This window comes from Penicillium subrubescens (genome assembly GCF_028828155.1).
Source record: "Penicillium subrubescens strain IBT 31985 chromosome Unknown utg000004l_segment0_segment0, whole genome shotgun sequence".
Taxonomy (NCBI): Eukaryota; Fungi; Ascomycota; class Eurotiomycetes; order Eurotiales; family Aspergillaceae; genus Penicillium; species Penicillium subrubescens.
Genome location: NW_026643154.1, coordinates 1018704 through 1041793, shown reverse-complemented (window position 1 = coordinate 1041793; position 23090 = coordinate 1018704). Strand labels below are relative to the sequence as shown.

Genomic DNA, 23090 nt, shown 5'->3' with positions numbered 1-23090 from the left:
GCCATTGTCGCAGTCCATTCACTTGAGACCAAACATCCAGCCCTAATCATCAATCACAATCTCTGACAGGGACAGCCCAAGCCCGCAAATCCGCTTATCAAGCTTACTCGTATTCCGAAGCCCCGGAATCCCCGCCTGCCCCGCGCTCCCGCCTCTTGACTCACACAATCTTCGTCGCTGCTCGCCTGGTCCTTTGCGCTCGTCTTCCCAACGGTTCATTTCGAGAATCATTCATAAAATGCGTCCTGATAAGCCTCGTGACCCCGTTGCCGGGCCTGATGCTGGTCCAGAGAGCCCATACCCCGTGCGCTTGTCCGGCCCGGTGATCAAGGGATTTGGACGGGGAAGTAAGGATGTATGTCGTGCTGTTAAAATGACAGGCTTTTTGCCTGGATGAGACTTTGAAATGGACAATCGCTAATATTGGACTTTGTAGCTAGGAATTCCCACTGCCAATATCCCCGCCGACGACCTGTCCGAGCAGCATCCCGAGTTGACCTCCGGTGTTTACTACGGCGTGGTAGCGCTAGACCCCCAGAACCTTGCGCAAGGGAATGGTGCTGAGAAGTCGTCTTCTGCGACTCTTTTGCCCGCCGTGTTGAGCATTGGATATAACCCGTTCTATAAGAATACTGTGCGGTCGGTGGTATGTCCAACTCTAGCTACTCTTGTCGACGACGAATCCATGTTATTTATTCCGGGATACATGCTCACATCACACCCACTAGGAAATCCACATCATGCCCCCTCTCACACAACCCTCCCCGACAGCTGTCGCACATCCCAAGTTCAACCGCTTGCCCGATTTCTACGGTACCAAGCTCAACCTCCTGATTCTGGGGTACATTCGTCCTGAATTCGACTATGTCTCGCTGGACGCTTTGATCGAGGATATTCGAATTGACTGCGAGGTTGCGCGACAGAGTCTCCTGCGTGATGCGTATCAGCGATATATCGTTGATGATGGGAAGGCGTCGGCGCAGGTTAATGAGGACCGGAAGTGGTTGGTGACGTTTGAAGGGGTGAGCGAGAATATCTGAAATCTTTGGTAGTTGATAGACCTTGGCAGATTGAGCGTTTGCGCATTTGTTTTTGAATATCAAATCCACCACTTTTTCTGGCTAGAATATTATTAGAATATGTCTTTTTGTGGGTGTTTGCAATGTCTATGTTTGCCGCGTTGTTGTACAGTATTTTTGGTCCGGACCGTTCTATCTTATCGCACCACTCGTCGACGTCACTCCAAGAAATCCGAAGTATTGGCACATCCAGGCAGTCGAATTGTGCTCTTGTCCGATGTCATCCAAGCAATAAAGAGCTCCGGACCACCCGGGATGTCATCTATAAAGTCGGGTCCCTTCTATTCCGGCGCATAATCTCAATTCCAACCCTTCCGCATCCGCCATCATGGTGAACGTCTTCCAACGCCTCGCCAGACGAGCAACTACCAGTTCCGGCAGTACCGTGCCTGACCCCGGTATCGATGGGAATAATATTTCATCACGATCGCATGATTTGCATCGGACTACTAGTAGGAATTCATGGAAGCGAAATCGGCGGTCAATTGTCGAGGAGCCTTCGCCACGACATCTGATTCTGATCTCGGATAATGCTACTTTCGATCCTCATATTATTCAGCGGTTTCAAGCTGAGGGGTTTGATGTGACTTATCTTGGATTCGTGTGTACGGATGATGCGGAGAAGGATCGCAAGTCTTTGGAGTTTGCAGTGCATGAGAAGGAGGATGAGTTGGAGGCTGGAGAGAGATATGCTATAGTTGGTATATACTTCCTCCCACACCTCTATATTACCAGATGAAGAAGGGATATAGATCTTACTAACTCCATATAACAGCATACAATCGACCAGCATATTACCTTCTCGGCTCTCACCACCTCGCAACAACCAAAACAAACCCCTTCCCCCGTCTCTGCGCCCTAATCGCCTACTACCCACTAACATCAACCGAGCAACTCGCCGCCCTATCATCATCCCACACCACAGATTGTTGTACCCCTGCCTGCTCAGACACAAGTTCCATCTTCGACCCCAGCCCTTCCGCAACTTACCTGCCCATCCAAATCCACCTCCCAGGCCACAACCCAAACCCCCGCACCTTCTGGCCCTGGATTAGCATCTCCCCCTCCGAGGGGGACGTATCCTACAAAAAGCGTCACCGCTGCCACGTATACACCTACCCGGACGCACGGGCGGGATTCGCAGAACACAGGCCGTCGAATTATAGTATCGCTGATAACGGGCCTCACGATGATGATAGGATTAGTTCGCAGTTGGCGTGGAGTCGGGCGTTGGGGTGTTTGCGGCATGCGTTTGGGGCCGGGAGTAATTGGCCTGTGGCTGATATTGAGACTGTTTGGGAGGAGTATTGGTTAAGGTTGATGGGGGATTTGGATGGTGTTAGATCGGATGGAGGGGGGCAGAAGGGGTCTGGGTCGGCGATGGAGATTGTGTTGAGGAGGGGGAGTGATTTGATTTGTGCAGGGGGTGGGGGGTCGAGTATGCATGATGAGCAGAGTGCGAAGGTGGTTTGTACGCCTACGAAGGCTGGAGGTGAGATTTAAGATATTTCTCTATGTGGTATATCTGGTGCGCTGTTTGTATTGATGCTAATATCTGCCAGGATCTACTCCGGATGATCTGAGGACCTTTTTCACAGACGTCTTCATTCCGGCTGGACCACCCAGCCAGCATATTCGTCTTCTGTCGAGGACGGTTGGTGCAGATCGAATAGTGGACGAGATTCTGTTCACGTTCTGTCATAGCAAGGAAGTACCGTGGCTACTTCCCCGTGTACCGCCGACGAACCGTGATATCCAGGTGGTTGTCGTGGTGGTGGCTAGCTTCTTCGCTGATAGGATTGTGCATCAAAGTTTGTATTGGGACCAGGCAGATGTACTCGTGCAGGCGGGATTATTGGACTCGGATTTCGTGCCAAAGATGACTACGGAGATACAAGGGTAAGCTGATTACGATGATTGGGGATTTTGAGAATCTAAGTAGAAATGGAAGCAAATTGTGACTTATATGCATAGTAGGACTTTGCCTGGATATCAATAAAACGCTATTTTATGCAATACCACTATGCGATAGAGCCCAGTTTAGCTTGTAGTCCTGTTAGGTCTTTGCTCACACCCCCAGCACTCATCAAAGTCCTCCGACTCGCTTCCTGTGCTAGGGGAAGAAGATCTTCGACACGCGCAGGCGAGGCGGACTTTGCAAGGCCCGCAACCATGACACCTAGCAGGGTATCACCGGCACCATTGACACTGACAACCTCCTCAGGTTTCAAAGTAGCAGCAGGCGGGAAGAGACGCATGTAAACACCACCAAACGCTACCTCAGCCGATGACGCGCGAGACAGAATATAAGGTGCAGAATCAGGATCCGTCAGTCGCGGATCATTAGGTGGCAGGAGCTGGGTTAGAAGAGCACCGGCTGCACCTAGCTTGGTGATGATGCAGGGGATGAAAGGGAGAAGCTGAATAGATTGCTGTGGCAGACCCTCATCCACCAGCTTGGCAGAGGTCGCCATTACAAGGCGCTCGCGTGAACCAGTAGGTGAAAGGCCCATAGCATCGATGATAGACCACCAGCCGGACGATTCGAAGAGCATTTCCTCGCGCGCTGCCATGTACATAGTCGACAGCTCGAGTTTATTGGGGCAAGCCAGACTGATGGCATTATTGGGCACAGTCTGCGCAGGGCCGATAGCCGCGGGTGCACCGCTGTCATCACGACCAAACAAGCGGCGTGATTTGGCAGTCGAAACAGGTTCGAATGCCACGCGAGCTCCGTGTTTGCGAGCTATAGCCGTCCATCTCGCGATAACCTCGGGCCGCCAGTTTGCGTCGACAACGACCCAGCGTGGCTTTGTGCGTTCGATCAGAGGTTCCCAGAATCCGTCAAAGCTGAGCTGGTACTCTGGGAGCTCGACGATGCCCATGTCGGCCATGGCGACGAGGAGGTCCTTTTTGGCATCGTTGATGGCTACGTATTGTGCTGTCCGCGTGCCTGATGACGCTGGAAGGACTTGGATGCCTGAGTTGTTGAGCCCTTCTTTTGTAAGCGATGCAAGGGCTGCTCGGCCGCTTAAATCATCTGCCACCACACTGCAGAATAGGACATCGCTGCCGACATAGCTGGCTGCAACCGCGACGTTGTGACCCACGCCTCCGAGGCTTTGTCCGATGACTGCAGGATTGGAGGTGTGTGGCACGGGCGCAACCTGGGCGAGCTCCGAGCCGAAGGTTGTATAGTCACAAGATAAGTCGATTGCCAGCGAGCCAGCTACGAGTACATCCGCCTTTTCTGGTAGTTGAGGGGATGCCTCTTGCTTGGGAGGTGAGTTGCTAGGCTTGGGAGTATCCTTGGCTGTGTCTGATCGAACAATACTCGGAATAGCAGGCATGTGTCTATCCAGAAAAAGATCTCCAAACTTAGCATTGTGTATATTCTGTATCTAAGTGTCCAACTCACCGAGCTGCGGATCCTCGGTCGAGATCCTCAAGCTTGGCCAGCTCCACAGCCACCCGCGTTGCGCGCTTGACATTAGACTCGACCAAAGCGCGATTGGCGATCACGCTCTTTCCGCCACTGAGTTCCTTAATCTTCCCTAGAACAAAGGGAGTGTTGTCACTGCCCTTGTAGCCTTCTACATCGGCGAGACGCACGGCCTCTTCAATGATACGGTCCATCTCCGGCTTGGGGACAGAGTGCTCCCGAGGCACCGGGTTGGCAAAGTGGATGCCAGAGTGAATCGGAAGTTTTGATTGCGCATCTTGAAACCAAGTTAGTCGAGTTGAAGGGTTGTACGGGAGGGAAAGTCACTTACAAACAATCGCAGCGGCTTCAGCCTCATCCTGGATGACCCGCGGGCTGCGGATGCCGCTATCCCGCGTGAAGAAAGCAGGGAAATCGACTGATCCCTCGCGGCCATCAGCAAAAGTACCCACGCACACACCCTCGGTCTCGAGATACTCGAGAGTGCGGGGGATATCCAGGAAGCTCTTGCATCCGGAACTAATGACCGTCACGGGGGTACGACCCAGCTCCGTCAGATCAGCTAGATAGGCGAGATTAGTTGTTGATGCATGTTATAAAGTGCCATTGAACATACCAGAAATATCCATAGAGTTCTCGCCTCCTCGGTGAACACCACCTGTAAAGCTAGTCAGACACTACCATGTATAGTCTTTGCTGGAAGCCTTACCTAGACCTCCAGTACCAAAGATCTTGATACCAGCAAGCTCCGAGAGTATCATTGTGCCCGAGATAGTTGTACCGCCATGGATTTTCTTCCCAGCCAGGCCCTGTAATTATCTTAGTTTCTTGGTCTTATGCTCCGTCGAGCTCGGCAACATACCAGGCCACAAATGTACCCAAGGTCCCTGCGGGAGACTTTCAGAGCACTTTTCTGCTCTGCTGTCGAGGCCAGCTCAACCATTTCTTCCGCAGTCATTCCTACCCGGGCGACACCTCCAAGAATGCCTATGGTGGCAGGAACTCCGCCGTTATCGCGGACCACTGTTTCCAACAGCTGAGCAAGAGCTATGTTCTCAGGATATGGGAAGCCTGGTGGCGTGTTAGAAATGATACTCAACAAAGATTATAGAGCCTCAAGCCATTGGAAAAAAAGGCGGTTCGAAGACACACCGTGAGTATAAATTGTCGTCTCAAGAGCAACGACCGGCTTGCCCGTTGCAACGGCATCACGGACTTCCTCTGATACCTGCAAAAATCGGCTCTGGGGGTGCTTGTGAAGGTCATGAAGATGACGAGCGCGAGGCAGGCGTGCACCCCTCCAGCACCTAAACCGAGTAGCGGTCCTTGAAGCAAGCATTGTACGACACGACCAGATTGAATGTCGATCGATCGGAGACTTGGAGATGGAGAAATGAGGAGAAGCTGTTATCGGGCGATAAGAGCAGCAGCAGCGGAGTGCGCGTCGTGGCCGCTGGGGCTGCCGTACTTAATTGCGTATACAATGGGGACACATAATCAGCTTCGTCCGACTAAGATCCCACCTTCAATCTTGATCACCACCCCCACCCTCCTCGAAAATCCAATTTACTGCTCGGAGACCTTGTGTGCTCCGGCGTGATACCCTCAATTACAATGAGGTTTTTCACCGCCACAGTGCTTGGGTTGCTTGCACCCAGCCTAGCTGCCGCGACCAACTTGACCACCCCGTCTCGACTTGCTCTTCCATCCGACTTCAAGCCCGCGCAGGTCTTCAAGAACACAAATTTGGTTCGCAATACCAATTTGGAAAAAGGATACGTTCGGGAGACCGTCAATGTTGTTGTTGAGAATGTCGACAAGCAGCCACAGAGCGACTACTACATTCCCTTCCCTTCAGATGTATTTGAGCGCGTTGGAGGTTTCGAAGTGCGTGACAAGAAGGCCACTGGGAAAGGGCGATTTGACGTAGATGTTACCGAGGCTGTCTCCGCTAGGTGAGTATCAATTGGGCCAGCCAATGGCTTGAAATCGGGTTGTTTGCGCATAGCACTACAAGCACTCGACGGGAATCATTGGGAACTCTTGACTGATCATTGCATCCCCACAAACAGCGGTAACCAGTACTTCGTCGTTCACTTCCCCGAGCCTCTCGCCCCAAAATCTCAGATTACCCTTGGAATCTCCTACTCCGTCTTGTCTGCCCTGAGCCCGCTCCCGGCAACCATTGGACAGAATGACAAGCAATACCTTACCCACAGCTTCTCCGCATACATCCCTTCCGCCTATCAGACCGTCACTCAGAAGACCAAGGTGAAGTTCCCCAACGCCGATGTACCCGACTATACCACGACCGAAGGACTCAAGTCTGGCGCCGACCCCGAGCGCAAGGGCGCCACCTATACTTACGGACCCTACGATACGGCCAAGGTGGCCCCCGGCATCGAGTACCCCGTTACTGTGCGCTACGAGTTCACCAGCCCGGTCATCACCGCAAGCCTTCTGGAGCGTGACTTGGAGGTGTCGCACTGGGGTGGAAACCTGGCCACTGAGGAACGGTACTGGCTGCGCAACAACGCCTCGCAGCTGACCACCCAGTTCTCGCGCGTGGAATGGACCTTCTCCTCTTACCAGAAGGCCCCGACCTCCGCTGTGCGCGAGCTCACGTACCCTCTGCTGCCCGGCTCGGTCGATGCGTACTTTATTGACGACATTGGCAACGTCTCGACCAGCCGCTATCGCCCCGGCACCGCCAAGACTGGCGCCAACCTGGAGCTGAAGCCCCGTTACCCAATTTTCGGCGGCTGGAACTACAGCTTCAAGGTCGGCTGGAACAACGACCTGTCTGCCTTCCTTCGCAAGGCTACCGGTAGCGACTCGTATGTTCTCAAGGCACCTTTCCTTCAGGGTCCCAAGATGGCAGAGGGTGTTCAGTATGAGCGCGTGATTGTGCGTGTCGTTCTCCCCGAAGGCGCACACAATGTGCGCTACGAGATCATCGAGGGCGCTGCCAGCAACGGTCTGCCTGGCGCGAACCAGATTCACGCAAGCCTGTCCTCGCTCAAGACTTATATGGACACCCTCGGCCGGACCACTTTGACCCTGGAGGTTGACAGTCTGACTGACGAGGCGCGCGACGCGCAACTAATGGTATGTTATCACCCGCTCCTGATCTAGCCTACATGACGGTAGCTAATAATCTCTCTTTAGGTGACCTATGACCACACCCTCATGGATGCCCTGCGCAAGCCGCTTACCATCTTTGCTGGCCTTTTGACCGTCTTTGTGGGTATCTGGTTCATTGGCAACCTGGATGTCAGCATCAAGAAGCGGTAAATTCGCACCTTGGAAGGTGATTGTTTTTTTTATTGTCCATCATTTTGCTCCTTGTAACAGCTTTTATATCATGTCCATGGACAGACTTCTCAAATTCAAGATCGTTTGCTTGATGCCTCCCGTAAATTACTTTGCGGGTCTTTATGCCTGCAGAAGAACAAGACCGATTTCTTGACGTATTTATCCTAGTCTACACTAGGAGGCCAATCTGAGAACATGCAAGGACTTCAGGTCTGCCCTCAAGAGTTAAACAATGTTAGATAAACTTATATAGATAGCCTCCAGTCAATTATATGGTAGCGTAGCCACAAAGTGCTAGAAATAGCAACTTGTACATAGTAGAAAAGGTACATTTTGGCCCCCACCTGTGCCCTGCAAATAAGCCTCCACGTTTGAGGCGGAGATCTTCTTCAACCTCCTCTTTACCAGGAAATCTAACACTATAGCATAGCGACTCCTGTTTTGCAAAACGCATTGTCTTCTAAGAACGGCCAGATACAAAGCTCGTCAACAAGCTTGACGCTGAGAATGGCCAGTGAACAACGGCAGCGTCGAAGTATGCCAAAGGTCCGCACGGGTTGCGCTACCTGCAAGTGAGTCGGCACCCTCGTCTTCCTTCTGCAGTGATTCAATCCTGAACGAGTCAACAGGAGTCGCCGTGTAAAATGCGATGAGACTCGACCAAGCTGTCAGCGATGCACTCGCACCGGTCGGACCTGTCCGGGCTATCGTAGCGAAGTCCCTCCCAAGATCAACAGCGAAATCAAGATTTATAATCTCCCTTTCAAAGTACCAGGCAGTAAAGCCGACCGCGAGTTACTTCACTTCTACTGCTGCGAAACATCCGAGTCTCTTTCCAGATTCTCGGATACAGCGCTATGGACACAACATGTGTTGCAGCAAAGCCAACACCAGCCGGTTATTCGCCATGCTCTTGTCGCGCTCAGTTCTCTGTATCGGGACTACTTGCAAGTGGGATCAAGGCAGCTGAAAATGTCCCCTCAACACATACAACTTATTACTAGATCTCACAAGCAACTATCGACATACCTTGTTTTCGAAGAAGCCTCGCCGGAGACGGCTCTCATTTGCAGCATGATATTTTACGTCTTTGAGTGTCTTGTTGGTGAGACTCAACAGGCGATGTGGCATCTCAATCAAGGGTTGAGACTCTTGAAAAGACTTTGGAACAGTATACCTCGCATTGAGACCGGTCTTGATGGAATAAATCGACAGTTGAGAACAACCTTTTCCCGGTTAGATATTCACGCCAGCATATTCTTCATGCAAAGAGTTCCTGTGCTAGACCTTGTTTCGCCGGAACAGATATCCGGGCAAGAACATGTTGTCCCTGATCGGTTTGCTAGTCTTTCCGACACTGAGGATGCCTTACTTGCCCTCCAAAACTGGACATTACAACATCTTCTAGTCTATATTGAGTTCAAGTGCATGCCACAAGATCGAATTCCTCCACAAGCGCTGCGTGAAAGACTCCAACTAAAGAATGAGCTTGAACGGCTGGAGGAAGCGATTGCAAAATTGGCTACTGGAGTCGACGGGCATCCCTTTCCACCGTTACAACGCCAGCAACTGACACTACTTGAAGCTCAAGCACGCATGTTTCACGCTGTAGTTCTGGGAAATCTCATTCCATCTACTGATTCAGAAATCACCTCTCGGTTCGGTCTCGCTATCGACCAGGTATCTGAGCTTCTCTCTCAAAGCGTCAAAGACAAGGATTCTGGCTTACACCGAGATTTCACTCTTTCATCAAACATCATCGCTATGTTATACTTTATTTGCATGAGGACCCATGATCGGCGAATAATTCAGAGATCGCTTTCTTTGATGCAGAGTCAGCTTGGATCAGCTCGAGATGGACTCTGGGATTCACAAATCGCTGTGACGGTAGTCAAGGCCATGCAAAAGAAAATCTCACAGAGTGATGAGTTTGAGACAATTATTAAGCTAGATGATGTTGCTGGTGGGGTTGTGGATGCTGTCGGAGGATTGGAAGGGGTTTTCGAAAATTTACAAATCACTGAAAAGGAATGCGTGTTGAGAGTATCCAAGGGAATAGTATTGAGCTGATGGCGAAAAACCAGATACATGTTCATAACTGAGTGTCCATTTATACAAATATCTTCATACCCTCGGATTTACATTGGAAAGTATTTAGTGCTGTACAGTATCTAGGCTATCCTTCAGTTAGAGCGTTTGCAGCGTGCTGAAAAGCCCGCGTTGAAACCTTCTGCTCGAACCGTGTATCAAGTTCCTCAACCCGCAAGCCTTTCATCTCAGGGATCTCGAAGAAAATTACCACGAGCGCAACGGCTGAGAGCCCAGCAGATATAAACCCTACCTTGCCTCCCAAATTGCCCTCCGCGGTGCTATACATATACGGAACCACGTACTGAAACACCCAGCTGATAAGTAACTGGACGGTGAATCCCATGGCCTGGGTCTTCGCTCGCAAGCGCAGACTCGAGGTCTCTGAAGCCACTACCGGAACGATGCCGCCCACACTTAGACCATGGACAAAGTAGGTCGTTACCTTGGCGCAGCCCACAAACCTGTTTTCATAGAATCATTAGTTCAAAAGCAGAAGCGAGGGAGAGAAAGAGACATCAGGGTAGTGAAAACGGACCAGAAAGCAGTAGTAGTACTAGAACAGCATGCGATACCAATCCCTAGCCATAAAACCGTAATCAGGCTGGCGCCCCACAGCAAGATTGTACGGCGTCCTAGCAGAGCCATCAAATACCACGATAATAGGACAGCAGGAAGCAGGAGGCACAATGAGGCGGTAGTGACATTCAAGGAATTCTGTGCACTCATCCCGCCCAGCTCCAGAAAGTAGGCCGCGTTTTGGATCATGGCTATACCTACGAAGCTTTGCAACATGTTGGCATACCAAATGATGCGCGTGCGTCCCCAGTTCGCACCGTGAAAACATTCCTTGAACGAGGGAGCTTCAGCACTTTCTTGGACATCGCGTTCGTGCTCGAGAGCGCGTGTAAGGCGGTACACTGGGGGCTCGGCTTTTTCTTTTGACAAGAGACGGGTGTAGGCGGCAGTCGCTTTGGTCAGGCTTCCATGCTTGACGAAGTAGTGGGGACTTTCAGGGAGGAGGAGAGGAGTAAGAGCGCCGACACCGGCTGGGACTGCTTCGATGGCGAGTAAGAGCTATTTTGACCTCGAGTAGGGTTAGGATGAGATTTCGAGATAGGCACAAGTAAAAGAAGATTGCACTTACACGATAGCCGATCCGGGTAAATATCATGATACGGGCGTTGATCCCAGCCACGGCGATGATTTGTCCGCATACCTAAAGCTTTAGGTCAGCTCAAATGCTGAACGGGAAGTACATCTCGCGGAGCGCACCATTGAAAGGGGATATGCGGACAGTAGCGGGCCTTTCAGCTCAATGGGGGCCCCATCGGTCAGATACTGGACTGGCTAACATGGCTCCTGTCATAACACCTACGGCCACTATCGAGGTCTAGAGGGAGAGCTATTCAGCAGGAATCACACTGGAGCTGTCACCATATGTCGATCTATGAGCAGTGCATGTTAGAATGGGCGGTTATTAGGGGCTTCAGGGGAGCTGTACTGAAATGCGGGCATGGCACTCATCAGACCGAAATATTATCAAATCCGGTCACGAAAGGACTCAAAGACATGACGATGCAGCATAGGATGACCGTTGGGCTTCTCTTCGCGGCTTCCCAAGGTGAACGCTGTTTTTCGTAGACCTCTTCTCCTTTCTGCCCAGGTGAGACCTGCTCAAGGTGCTCGACCGATCCGCGTAACCATTTTACCGATAATGTGGGCACTGGGTTCGAGGCAGGTATCTTCTCACAGTGGCCCGAGTCGCTCGGCTTAGCGGCTTTACGGTCTGCTAATCTCGTCGAAAAGTTCGCCAATATCGCTCGGCAGGAGTATCTTGCGGTTGGATTGCGACTGGCCTTGCATCCACAGGTTGATTTGGCTACGGAGCATCGCTGGGCGCGCATCAACGCTGCTTTTGGGGAAGATGCGGACCTGACCTCGGAGTTGGTTTCTGCCTATATTCGCGGCTATATTCGCGGCTTCCAAGGGGGAGCTATCTTTGGACCCCAGTCTGTGTCGACGATGACGGAGCATTTCCTGGGGGTGGACTACAGAAGGATGGGGAAGATCCACATTCGCGTACGGTTGTGAACAGGTGTATCCAGGCAACCAGTTCGAGTATCATTTGAAACCGTTCACGGCTGCGATCGCGGCGGGTGCGTCGCAGATGATGCCTTACTATGGGATGCAGGTTGGCACATTGTACGAGGAAATAGGCTTTGCATTCAATAGAGCTCTTATTACGGGGCTCTTACGCGAAGATTTAGGAATTCAAGGCATCATCTGTACGGACAGGGAGCTAGTCACCCAGAAGGTGATCATGGGTCAATTGATGCCAGCGAGAGCATGGGGCTTAGAGCATTTGTCTCGATCGGCCCGTATTCAGCGCATCATGGAAGCTGGATATGATCAGCTCGGCGGCGAGTCATGCCCCGAGTTACTTAGGAAGAATTCCAGTTGGGCTTGTCCGACGATCCTTTCGTTGACGAGGATGCAGCCGAGGAAATCGTTGGCAACGAGGAGTTCTGCAAGTTGGGCGCTGAGGTGCAACGGCGCAGCTACACCTTGTTGACCAACACAGACAATTGCCTGCCGCTGCGCCCCAATCTTCATCAAACAGCCAAAATCTATCTCGAAGGTATTCCCACGGAAACCGTGCAAACATACGGTCACCAAGTTGTGGAAGACCCGACTGATGCCGACATTGCTCTGCTACGTCTGAAGACTCCGTATGAACCTCGCCTTGGCGGATTCGAGTCGCTGTTCCACGTAGGCTCTCTGGAGTTCAATGAAGAAGAGAAAGCCCATCAGGCCGAGATTGTCGACGCGGTTCCGACGGTCATCGTAGACATCTACGCTGATCGTCCTCCGGTGGTACCTGAGGTTATTCAACGGGCTTCTGCAGACTTTTGTCCTATGGAAGCTCCGCTGACGCTTTCCTGGACGTCGTTCTCGGGAAGTGTGAGCCAGAGGGTAGATTGCCTTTTGGTCTCCCTTCGTCCATGGAAGCAATTCAGCAGTCGATGTCGGATACTCCTTATGATACCTGCGACCCCTTGTTTCGGTTTGGTCACGGTCTTCGGTATAGCGCTTGATAATACGTCTTCATCTGTACCTGACAGTGGCTATAATAATGTCTCTTTCTCTATAGACTGGAGGCCGACTAGAACACGAGATATGCACGATACCCCCTTCGTACATTATAGGAATTATCTTAGGCTTGCTGGAAATTTTACTCGTTGTTCAATCGCAGGCACGCTGCTATTATTTCCCTTGCCCAACTTCAATCTCAACAGTTCCGACCGGTGGTAAAAAATCCCAGACATGAATATCAAAGAGTGCTTTGCACCTTTACCCCTTCACCTTGCACGACAAGCTAAAACGATGGTGCCTCTCTAATGCCGAGTCCTTGAAACGCGATATTATTGCACCGATTCAAAACATCCAAGACTTCCTCCTTCCCATGCCAAGCATCATTGTAAGCTGCGCTGAGAGTCAACCTCCCTTTCCAAGTACCCAAAAACAGCCCAAGTCCAGTTCCTAGCTCCTCACCGGTGACCCACGGATTATAGACGCTGAAAATACCGTAATTATGGCGAATGACCTTGTCCAGCACACCCATACTGGAAATAGAAGCCGAAGGAGTCTCATTCCGTGCTGGAATCGCAGGAGGATCGGGCCCCGGATACGGGGAGATGGACATGGCCCAGAAGGCCGGGATGAGTTTCATATAATCCGTATTGTCGCGAATATCCTGGCAGTAGTCACGGATTTGTTGAGCGATGGGCAGGAATGTTTCATTGACGGTTGGAGTAGTGTTGGAACTCCCCAATGCGGGGACGGTGAGGTCGACCGCCAAGCGTCGACCGGAGACGGAGTGATACACTGATGCGGGATGAATTGATGTACTGTACGGGGGTTTGCAGCGATTGCGCTCGTTGACCAGGCAGTAGCTGATGTATCGTACCATGCGCTCGCTCTCTTTGCGTTCCTGTAGGTCTCTAACAGCGTGCGCAATTGCGGCATGGTATGCATGTGTAATACTGAGCCCGAGACCGCGACATTTTTCCAATAGTCTGGCTGTATCATCCTCAGATAAAGTAACTGCAACCCGTTGGTGCTTTCCGGGAGTGGTATTTTGTTGCTGGAATGGTGGGCTTGCTATTTCAATGCCTTCCCTTAATGAGGCGTTGTGTTTGAGGATTTCGCGCATATGTTGCTCATGCTCTGGCGAGAGGGCGGCCGGTATCCCGGCTGCTACCCTGAGGGGCGGGCTGAGGTTTGACCACTCCTCGCCAAATTGAGGTAATTCGTAGTCGGTTTGCTCATATGCATCGGCAGCTAGAGAAAAAAGGTTGTTAAAGAGAAGCAAGGTCCCCATACCATCAATGATGTCGTGATGCGAGCGGAGGACAAGATCAGCGCGGAAGGTCTGATCATCCAAGGCTGGAGGTTTGACGAGGAACAGTGTCGGTAGATCAGGCACTGGGGGATCCAAGTTGCACCAGTCAAGCCCCCATATTCTCTCTGTTACGACACAGAACGTATCATCCAGCCATTGACGCTGGGATGCGCTATCGGTAAAGGTCTCGTACGTCTTTTTGTACTTTTGATGGGCTGGATCATATTGAACCCTAGAGGCGATAGTCGGGTGGTCAAACCGAAGACGAGTCCAAGCATTTCTCAGCGCCTGCTCGACTCTTTCTTCTGTTTCGAAGAAGGTGGAGCCTGGCTGTACAGGAACGGAAAATGAAATAAACCCGGTCATGGCAAAGAAGACTCTTCCTGTTCCTTCATAGGCTTTTGCCAGCGAGGTGTAGAATTCTTCTACCTCGTCAATGTCTCGTTCCCATCGCCCGGGTTTGGTCAGCTTCCATACAAAGCCGTCGTCTGCCGAGATTGCCATCGCGATTGCTATCCGTGAGAGGAGTGCAAGAGTAGGAGCAGCTTTTGCGATCGATAAATGATGATTTCTTCAGCAGGCTCGGCGGACCTGCAGCTTTTTGAAGTCACAACCAGGCATCTATGAGAGCACCAGAGCGAGGAGGGTCGGACCGACACTCCGCGATGAAAGTCCACGTGGTTACACGAAGTCTGCGAAGAAGTGGGCTCACCTGCCTGATGGAGTAGAAGGGACAGCACGGAAGCTTCCCCGCAGCAGGGTGGGTTCACCCGAAGTTCAGCCGGCCACGCTGATAGGAGGAAGGTCACAGACTGATCAAGTGGAGAACAAGATATGTAAATGTTCGCAACCCTGCCAAATCTGGCACGGGGATTGTTGTCACGCCTTTGCTCCCTAGCGGCAGCTACGATCGACCCATACTAGTCACCTGCGCTCGAAGCAGTGCGAGACTACGGGATGTTTGATTGAGCAGGCTGGCTAAGGCCCCGTCTTGCAGGAGCCTGGGAAGGGGCAGAAAGGAGATATTCGTATAGAATACAATAGATACGCACTTTAAGTTGATAGCGTAGCTAAACTGGTATCTATTGATGTCATGGTTCATGATACTACAGTCGAGTTGCATAAGTTTGATTAAAGCACTGACAGAATTCTGAAATCCCATAATCAGTCAAAATTTGAATAATGGATTAAAGAAAGCCCGAGCCTGGATTTTGAGAAAGATGATTCAAAGAAATTCAGAGAGAACCTTTCAAAAAAAAGAGCAAGTTGAAGCATCTGTGGTTGGACCATTGTGGATGATTCTCTGGCTGACTACCACTGCACATTCCCGTTGGTTCTCTCTCCGTTCTCTTACACATATATTCCATTCAGGGTTGAGATACACATTGAATGAACTTGCAGGTTTATCTACTCAAAAGAACCTTCAGCCTCAATGCCGTTCCAACTACCAACCCGGCGCCTATCAAAATCAGCCTCGCCCTTATCTTTAGCTACTAGTCCTGCCTATGAGAGGCAGGTTGTAACCTGGGTGCTGAGAGCATCGACCAATGCCACCGACTCAATTGTGTCCTCATCCTCTGGCGCCATGGACCTCAATCGCAAGATCGAGAATATCCATCAAGATCTTGTACGCTCCGTATCCGAAATACTCAACAGCTATTGGTCATTGGATGCCACTGTCGAATGGTGTGCCTCGATATACATGGATGTCCTTTTTAGCATCCGGCCCATCGTGAGTGAGGCCCAAATTAGAGCGAGCATCTGCCTCAAACATCCACGTTTGGGCGCGAATTTCGGCGTTTTCAGTTGTTCTTCCCGGTTGAGGATTTCTTCCGCAACGCCAGAAGATTTGGAGGATCTTCGATCATATACTCTCGTCACTGCCCTCTGCGCAGCGACCGCATACTTGCTATCAACCGAGAACGACCCCAAAGGAGCCGTCGTTGGACCAGACTTTCTACACGCTTCCGTGAGATGTGGCACTTTTACGAGATTTGGATCTAGAATGCCCAAATTCCACATCCCTCATCATTCGCATGTTCCAAGCGGGTGCTCTGCATACAGACTGCAAACTACGCCTCTCGTGGCATCTCTTCAGTGCCGCACTCCGGCTCGGCGAATAGATACAGCTGCAGGATCCGCGCTCCTTACAAGTTCTGGACCCTCTAGAAGCTTGTCTTCGAGTAATGGCTTTTCGGATCATCCGCCTTTCTGCAAGATACCACCGAATGCTCGAGAACCATCCCCTGGGTATATACGATCTTACCTGGTCAGCACTTTCGTATTCAGATGTCGACCCAGAGATCCCACCAATGATGAGCCCATAGCCACGGAATATGCCACAAGGGTATGAATCATAGCTTTTAATAGCCTTCAAAGTATTTGAGGAGCTCTGGGTAGCGGCATCTGACATTCTAACGGACCTCGATTGTTTCGTCCGACTGGGCCAACGCGGTACATCTATAATCGCCACGCTGGCAGAGTCGCATCAGAACTATTTCTTGATCCTTATTCATCATTTCTGGGTCAGCTAGGTCATCTACCTCCATTCCTGCACTCACCTGACTCGGTCAAGCACCCAGATCAAGCCGTCGTCGAGATCATGCGCCGTCAGTTGTGTATTCAGCGCGCTAATTTGTTCTTCACTTATCACTGCCTACGCATGCTGATCCTAAATCGGTTCGGGCGGCACGGTCTGACGACGATGATCGGCGTGCAGAGCATGGAAACTATGATCTCGTTGCGGAAAACCGAGATTGCGCACAATATGAATGTCTTCGTAACAAATGCGCCGTGATTCTTTGCTTGTGAATGGGGAAGCATGTGTAAGTTGCGTTCATCTCCCGCAAGACCTAAGATTCTGCTCTATTGAGGTCCTCTTTTCTTTTCTCCTATTGAGAATCAGCTCTCGGCACCTACAGTTGACTTATTGTCGTCATAGGTTCACTAAAATTCGTTACATGGGTGCCACGCTTCTCGAAGTGATCCATCAAGTCCAAGCTCCGCAGGTTGTCAAGCGAGTCAACCCGTTATTTTCCAGCTTGTTGGATGTTTCAACGAAGTTGTACTCTCGAGCATCTAATGAACTCGTCAGCGAGGGTCATGCGGTGACTGGGCCCATTTTCTAATCTCTCGGGAGATGGACAGCGTCAAGATTAAAATTAGCGTTAAGACGAAACTGGTTATCTCCAAATCCACAAGTACCTCAATACTAGGTAGTCACTACACAGGATGATCCTCTTGCCGCACTCCTGCCACGTTTCAGTCAGAGGAGGGTAGAGAGCATAATCATTGACAGCCTTGTTAGCAAGGGATGTGAGAAATACTACCCGTTTCGGCCCCAAGTGCTCCCTTTCTAATACCAGTAGTGCACTAGAACTTGCATCATTGCATATAGCTGATGCAATGCTAATTTAATGGTTCTGGAAGAATCAATAAGAAAGCGCAAGGACTGGATATGAGAGGACGGGAGGAAGTAATCCACGATGGCTGTCGTATGGAGTGAGATTATATGCTCGACTCAGATGAAGAGTACTAGGGCTGTCTTTTGGTCATATAGTAAAAAGAACACAGAGTGCCAAAATTGCCGTCAACATCCTTATGCGAACTCTATTCAGGTTATACTCAAGCTACATTGATGGAGTTTCACGGAAAATCATGAACCTGCATTGAATCTGGTAGAAGATGGATGTGAATGCTACTCGTAGTAAAATTTGGCACAGCCAAAGAGCGATCTGCATCGCACGGATAGCATCTGGTGCCTGGTTCTCCAGGAACAGTGGCTTTTGAATAATCACCTACAGCTATGTGGGAAATGGGATTCGGACCTCAACAGTGGTTGCTTTGAGCTACATTTTTTAGTCTGAAAAAAATATGAAATCAATATGTTCGTCCTTGTTTAGACCGAAGAGTTTGATGAAAGTATTATTAATCTACGGTATGAACGAGGTGGACTTCGTGTCGGGCGGCTCCATCAATGACGACATTTCTCCATATAAATTTCTGAAATTTTGTAAAAAGGGATAGGGTCGATGCCCTAGCCCCTGCCGAGAGATTAGTAGTTATATAAGATCGTCCAGGAGTAATCAAATCAAACCTTTGCGCCCTTCTGAAAGTGATGAGAAGTCGAGGAAGTTCATCTAATTTTGGTATTTCCGACATGATACAGCTCATTTCACGATCGGATCCATGGAAACAGTTACTACTTTAACTATACCAGATACTAAAATATAGCGATCGGAGCCAACGAACGAAACAAACATTGAGTCTTGAAAGAGCCCGAGTCAAGCAAGTCTGGAGAAGTATATACTTCAAAATGGATATCCAATATTGTCTCTTGGATAATATCTCCGGCATCATCGTTCCCCCCGCCACCCCGCCGCCACCAATCGCTCCCCCCACTAGCGGCACCGCTCCGACTGGTTCAGGTACGCCACAACCCTTGTTACCAAAAGCATGCCCATATATCACCACAATCATATCCCATATACTACAGCTTCTATGATGATTGACCACTTCCCTTTCTGCAAAGAATGTGTTGAAATTGAGTCAATCTACATTGTTTCAAATTGGTCTCTGAGTCGCTCAATGTGGAAACTTTCATTCGGGATACAGCTTGCGCTTGTTTATTTGATCTATGGCTAACCTACTGTCGTAATGGTTAGATTTTGTCTTTTTATACAATTAAGCCATGAAATACGTTCTATTAGCTATATATCCATCAATCTATGCTTTGTTCAAATCTCGAATGCTCCACTGGCCTCTCTACGTGAGATACGGACTGGGTGGTCAGAAAATAAACATACAGTTGTCATGAGGCAAAATCATTTCATGAACGAACTATGTAACCTGGAAACAACCCTTTCCATTTTCACAGTCCAAATTCCATGCACGCAAACACTGTCAATCCAATGCTGATCATGAATGTTCTGGTAGCTAGCACCTTCGAACCGGCCGAGGTTGAGATAACAGGGCCACTTCCCTATTGATTCTATTACCCGCTTTCTGGGCGGTGCGAAATAGGGTGAGGAAAAGCATGAGTAATGCTTCTGTTGAGTGAGATAGGCTCACATTTCCGATTTCTACATCTTCTGCATATCTATTTGGCTTTCAGCCAACAGCACCAAGGATCGGGATAAAAAGAATACCTCCCATCAGGAGCTAAGCCAGAATTCCCCAAAAAGTGAAATAAAATTGAAACAAAAACATACAACCGCCGGAATTTGTATGGTGACCCTTAGGAGTAGCCTTTATGGAGTGGGCCTTAGCGCTTATTTAGATTGCATGAACCGGCGCGAGTCAGCACAGCGTGACTGTGTTATGGGAAAATAGACAGCTCATCATCATCATCATCATCATCGAATTGAAGTCATCTGGGAGCCGCTCAATAAAGCGATATACCCATATATCACTAACGCGAAGCGGTTCGGCATTGAGCTTTAATATGTCATTTACACATTGCTCAATAAGCCTCACGGTCGATGGAAGATTTGGATCAATAAGTTCCCTTATCCATCAAATCAAAACATATTCTTGGGCTTCATCGAGCGTACAGTTGAGGACAGGGCCGTCCGGTCTCAAGGCCTGTCCTTTGAGTGAGTACGTAGTCTTTGGAATAGGACATCAAATTCGCATGTAAGCGCCTTGGAATTCGGCTTTTTTCTAACGCATCTTGCTTGTTTGCAGACTAATAAGCTCCTTTCCTCAACAGCAGAATAGACATTATCCATGCGGTGTGGATTTGGGAGGTATGAATAGTATCAAAATGATTACTGGGCTGCAGCGCACCAACACCCCCAAAAAAGGGCGGGGCGCGGAGGCACGGTTATCATGCACTTTTGGGGTGATTTTCTCGAGGAAAGTAGAGTCGAGATTCGGAAGGCGACACTGGTGTTGCATGCAACCGTGTACATTTCCCTGTTCATCAGCCCAAAAAACCACACAGCGGACCGATATCCCGAATAACCAATGTATTGCCTGCAGTTGAGATTCGAAGGCGGGTTAGTGTTAGTGTTGAACACATCCCATTTCGACAGAACTAAACAAGATTATCCTGAACAGCCTATGCCTTTAACCGCATATCTATCGATTCTTATTACCCGAGAATAAACCTAGCCTAAGATTTGGTATAAATGGACTCGATTCGCAATTGCTTTGCTTGAACATTAAGAACATCATCTTATACCCTCAAGAAATCAATACTCTGCCAACCCTCGAAAATCAATATTGAGTGACCTCTTGAGAAATCAAGATCTTCTTACTGTAAGTACAGTACTCCGTACACAAAGAAATATTATCAATATTTCTGCCTAACTCCTTACTAAAAAGTCATATACTCTATATTCGAACTCTATACTTACTACTGCTATCCAAATAGACATATCAACAAAATGAGATTCTCCGTTATTATGTTCTCTATCTTCACTGCGATGGCCATCGCCGCTCCAGTGGCAGACCCCAACGAGGACAGCAGCCTCGAGAAACGTCAAGGTTGCTCTATCTGTATTGGCGGTACTCAATCGTGTTGTGGTCCGTCTGGCTGTGTCTACTATCATTGCTAAAGTGGCAGAAATCCATGAGGCTTGCCTTCTGGAGCGCGAGACAATGTGAGAGGCATCCAGCTGGCTTGCTAGTATTGGAAAGGCTGTTCTTGCGGCCTTTATGCCCATACGTTCCTTTAGTTGTTTGTCTTTTAGTCACTCATTTGTATACACAGCTAGGTAGCTAAATATTGCCTGATCGGAGTCTATATACAGCCGTCAATTGGCTATTAGATAGCTCCTGAATCTACGCTCTTTGCTCTCTGAATACGGTCCAAGATAATAATTTAAAGAAATTTTTAATATTTCCAATCTTCAAATTTGATTTTTTATTACCTTAGGAAACACCAGCTGAGTAGGGAATGAAAGTTCCTGTGGAGGATCATAGTTTGGCTCTAGTTCACTGAAATCGTGGCCGCCTAGCGGGGAGGGAGAACATGTTATGCCACTTTTCCATATGAATTTATTCAGAGATTATGGCCTTTCTCCTCACTGCCTTGTTTTGTTTAGCTTGCATCGGGTTTTCGGGAAGGCGGGGGTTCGGCAGCTCAGCTGAGGGGAAACCTTGTATATAGGGGACAGATTATGTTACACTAACCCCTCTTCCTTCCGGCTTTCCTTCATGTCCTTACTGATCTTCATGTTGATCGCACTGTTAACGTGGTATCCCCTCCGATTGACGGAGAATTGATGTATAAGAAATATGTGAGGTAGAGAGTAGGCTTAGAAGTTCTCTAAGAAACAGTCTTTTCATGATTCTACTTGGTGCATTTCTTCCTTGACTGACCAACAATCCTTTCTACTCCGCGAGTAGATCAAATCTTAACAGAACGGGCTTTTATAGATGAGCGGTGGCTGGCTGGGGAGGTAAAAGCGGCCAGCCGCGGCGCTAGGCCTGAATAGGGGCCAGGGCGAGAGCATTATACCGGAAGGGGCAGGAGAAGGACGTGAATACTACAATCTTAATCCAGCCAAATTAGGGGTTCACCTTCTGTATGAGGTATAAGCACAAAAGGTAGGGCGATGTACTGAACCCTGCCATGGATGTAGGATAGATCATGTTTGTTTAGTAATACTATGTTATGCAAACATAGCGTAGTCTGTCATTATCCGGATGAATTCTATGTAACGGTAACACGGAGTTATCTAATGTATAATTATCTTTTATGACTATATTAGCTAAAATAAATGAGCTAGCGAAGACAATCTTAACTGGTATTATGTGAGAATTAATTCGTAAAGAAACCGAGGAGACTCCACATTACGACGGGGACATAAGAGAAGAATATAAGAGGGACATGATTCCATGTCTTTAATTAAGGTCTGGTACGCTCTACTCTCGGAATATTCGATTTTTTTTGGTCAGCTTTCACCTATTACCATTTTCACAATATGAAGTTTCTCAGTCTTTTCATTACCCCGTTACTAGCTGTGTGTGTTTGTGCCTTTCATGGCAGGCTTGAGGCCTCCCAGTATTACTACGCCAGTGCTAGCTTGATCTTTCAAAACATCAACCTATTTGACTATTACACTGGATCTACCTATACTGGAACTCTTAGTGGTGGCTTCAATAATTGTGTTAGCAGGCAATGTTATATCACGTGAGTTATCTATGTTTTTCATTTTCTATCGTTTTGGAAACTGTACTAATAATTACTAGCTTTGAGGAAACTAGCCCTGGCGGATATAGATTTACTGCACGCATGTGGCGAACTTACGACGGCTGTCATAATATCGACTTCGATGGTGCTCTAGACGCTGGGCATGGTTGGTGTTGTGGCAAACTCCCGTGTGATATTAAAGCCTAGAGGTTGAAAAATGAGATCAAAGCCCGAGAGTTGGAAGCTTTAGGCGGATGCTATACGATCAGGTTCATATACGCAAATCATCTTGTCCAGCTTGTCTCTGTCCATTTTAGAGACGCAAGTTTCACGTTCAAGGTGATGCAAAAGGCACGGAGGGCATTTAACATGTATGTCAAAGGACTGCGGCAAGGTTATCTGAACCTGCCATGGCGCACCTACTGCTGAGATTCAATCAAGCCAGACCAAATGCTTGGTAGGAGGGATTGAGGTTTCCTTTTCACAGTTGAATTGATTTCTGTCGGTCCTGCACGTACAACGCCTCACTGCACATCTGGGATGATAATTGGGTGCATGCGAATGGACACTACAATACAAGATACATCTTTATCAGCGCGATATTCCTCAGTCAAGTCGAAC

At 49.2% G+C, this 23090-nt stretch overlaps 8 protein-coding genes across 8 annotated transcripts; 5 read left to right on the top strand and 3 right to left on the bottom strand.

Moving 5' to 3' along the window:
- Positions 1-238: 238 nt before the first annotated feature.
- fmn1 (riboflavin kinase) lies at positions 239-1040 on the top strand (the record flags this gene model as incomplete). The annotated part of the gene is made up of 3 exons (XM_057151412.1): positions 239-355; positions 437-646; positions 729-1040. The coding sequence occupies 3 exons, from the start codon at positions 239-241 to the stop codon at positions 1038-1040; spliced, it is 639 nt and encodes a 212-aa protein (XP_057009217.1).
- Positions 1041-1307: 267 nt separating this feature from the next.
- N7473_005471 (dienelactone hydrolase) lies at positions 1308-3046 on the top strand. The gene is made up of 3 exons (XM_057151411.1): positions 1308-1780; positions 1855-2571; positions 2642-3046. Exons 1-3 carry the CDS (start codon positions 1408-1410, stop codon positions 2980-2982), a joined length of 1431 nt encoding a protein of 476 aa, XP_057009216.1. The 5' UTR covers positions 1308-1407; the 3' UTR covers positions 2983-3046.
- Positions 3047-3100: 54 nt separating this feature from the next.
- On the bottom strand, positions 3101-5860 carry N7473_005470 (pseudouridine-5'-phosphate glycosidase/carbohydrate kinase family protein; the record flags this gene model as incomplete). Its single annotated transcript, XM_057151410.1, has 7 exons — positions 3101-4433; positions 4498-4798; positions 4853-5083; positions 5138-5179; positions 5231-5330; positions 5384-5592; positions 5674-5860. The coding sequence occupies 7 exons, from the start codon at positions 5858-5860 to the stop codon at positions 3101-3103; spliced, it is 2403 nt and encodes an 800-aa protein (XP_057009215.1).
- Positions 5861-6135: 275 nt separating this feature from the next.
- N7473_005469 (dolichyl-diphosphooligosaccharide--protein glycotransferase subunit OST1) lies at positions 6136-7815 on the top strand (the record flags this gene model as incomplete). The annotated part of the gene is made up of 3 exons (XM_057151409.1): positions 6136-6476; positions 6594-7629; positions 7690-7815. 3 exons carry the CDS (start codon positions 6136-6138, stop codon positions 7813-7815), a joined length of 1503 nt encoding a protein of 500 aa, XP_057009214.1.
- A 2197-nt stretch (positions 7816-10012) lies between these two features.
- N7473_005468 (MFS transporter fmqE) lies at positions 10013-11098 on the bottom strand (the record flags this gene model as incomplete). The annotated part of the gene is made up of 3 exons (XM_057151408.1): positions 10013-10388; positions 10463-11001; positions 11072-11098. 3 exons carry the CDS (start codon positions 11096-11098, stop codon positions 10013-10015), a joined length of 942 nt encoding a protein of 313 aa, XP_057009213.1.
- Positions 11099-11496: 398 nt separating this feature from the next.
- On the top strand, positions 11497-13022 carry N7473_005467 (uncharacterized protein; the record flags this gene model as incomplete). The annotated part of the gene is given in 5 exon segments (XM_057151407.1): positions 11497-11548; positions 11591-12006; positions 12023-12392; positions 12425-12886; positions 12898-13022. The coding sequence occupies 5 exon segments, from the start codon at positions 11497-11499 to the stop codon at positions 13020-13022; spliced, it is 1425 nt and encodes a 474-aa protein (XP_057009212.1).
- A 281-nt stretch (positions 13023-13303) lies between these two features.
- N7473_005466 (uncharacterized protein) lies at positions 13304-14833 on the bottom strand (the record flags this gene model as incomplete). Its single annotated transcript, XM_057151406.1, has 1 exon — positions 13304-14833. One exon carries the CDS (start codon positions 14831-14833, stop codon positions 13304-13306), a length of 1530 nt encoding a protein of 509 aa, XP_057009211.1.
- Positions 14834-16931: 2098 nt separating this feature from the next.
- Positions 16932-17126, top strand: N7473_005465 (uncharacterized protein; the record flags this gene model as incomplete). Its single annotated transcript, XM_057151405.1, has 1 exon — positions 16932-17126. The coding sequence occupies one exon, from the start codon at positions 16932-16934 to the stop codon at positions 17124-17126; it is 195 nt and encodes a 64-aa protein (XP_057009210.1).
- Between the last annotated feature and the right edge of the window lie 5964 nt (positions 17127-23090).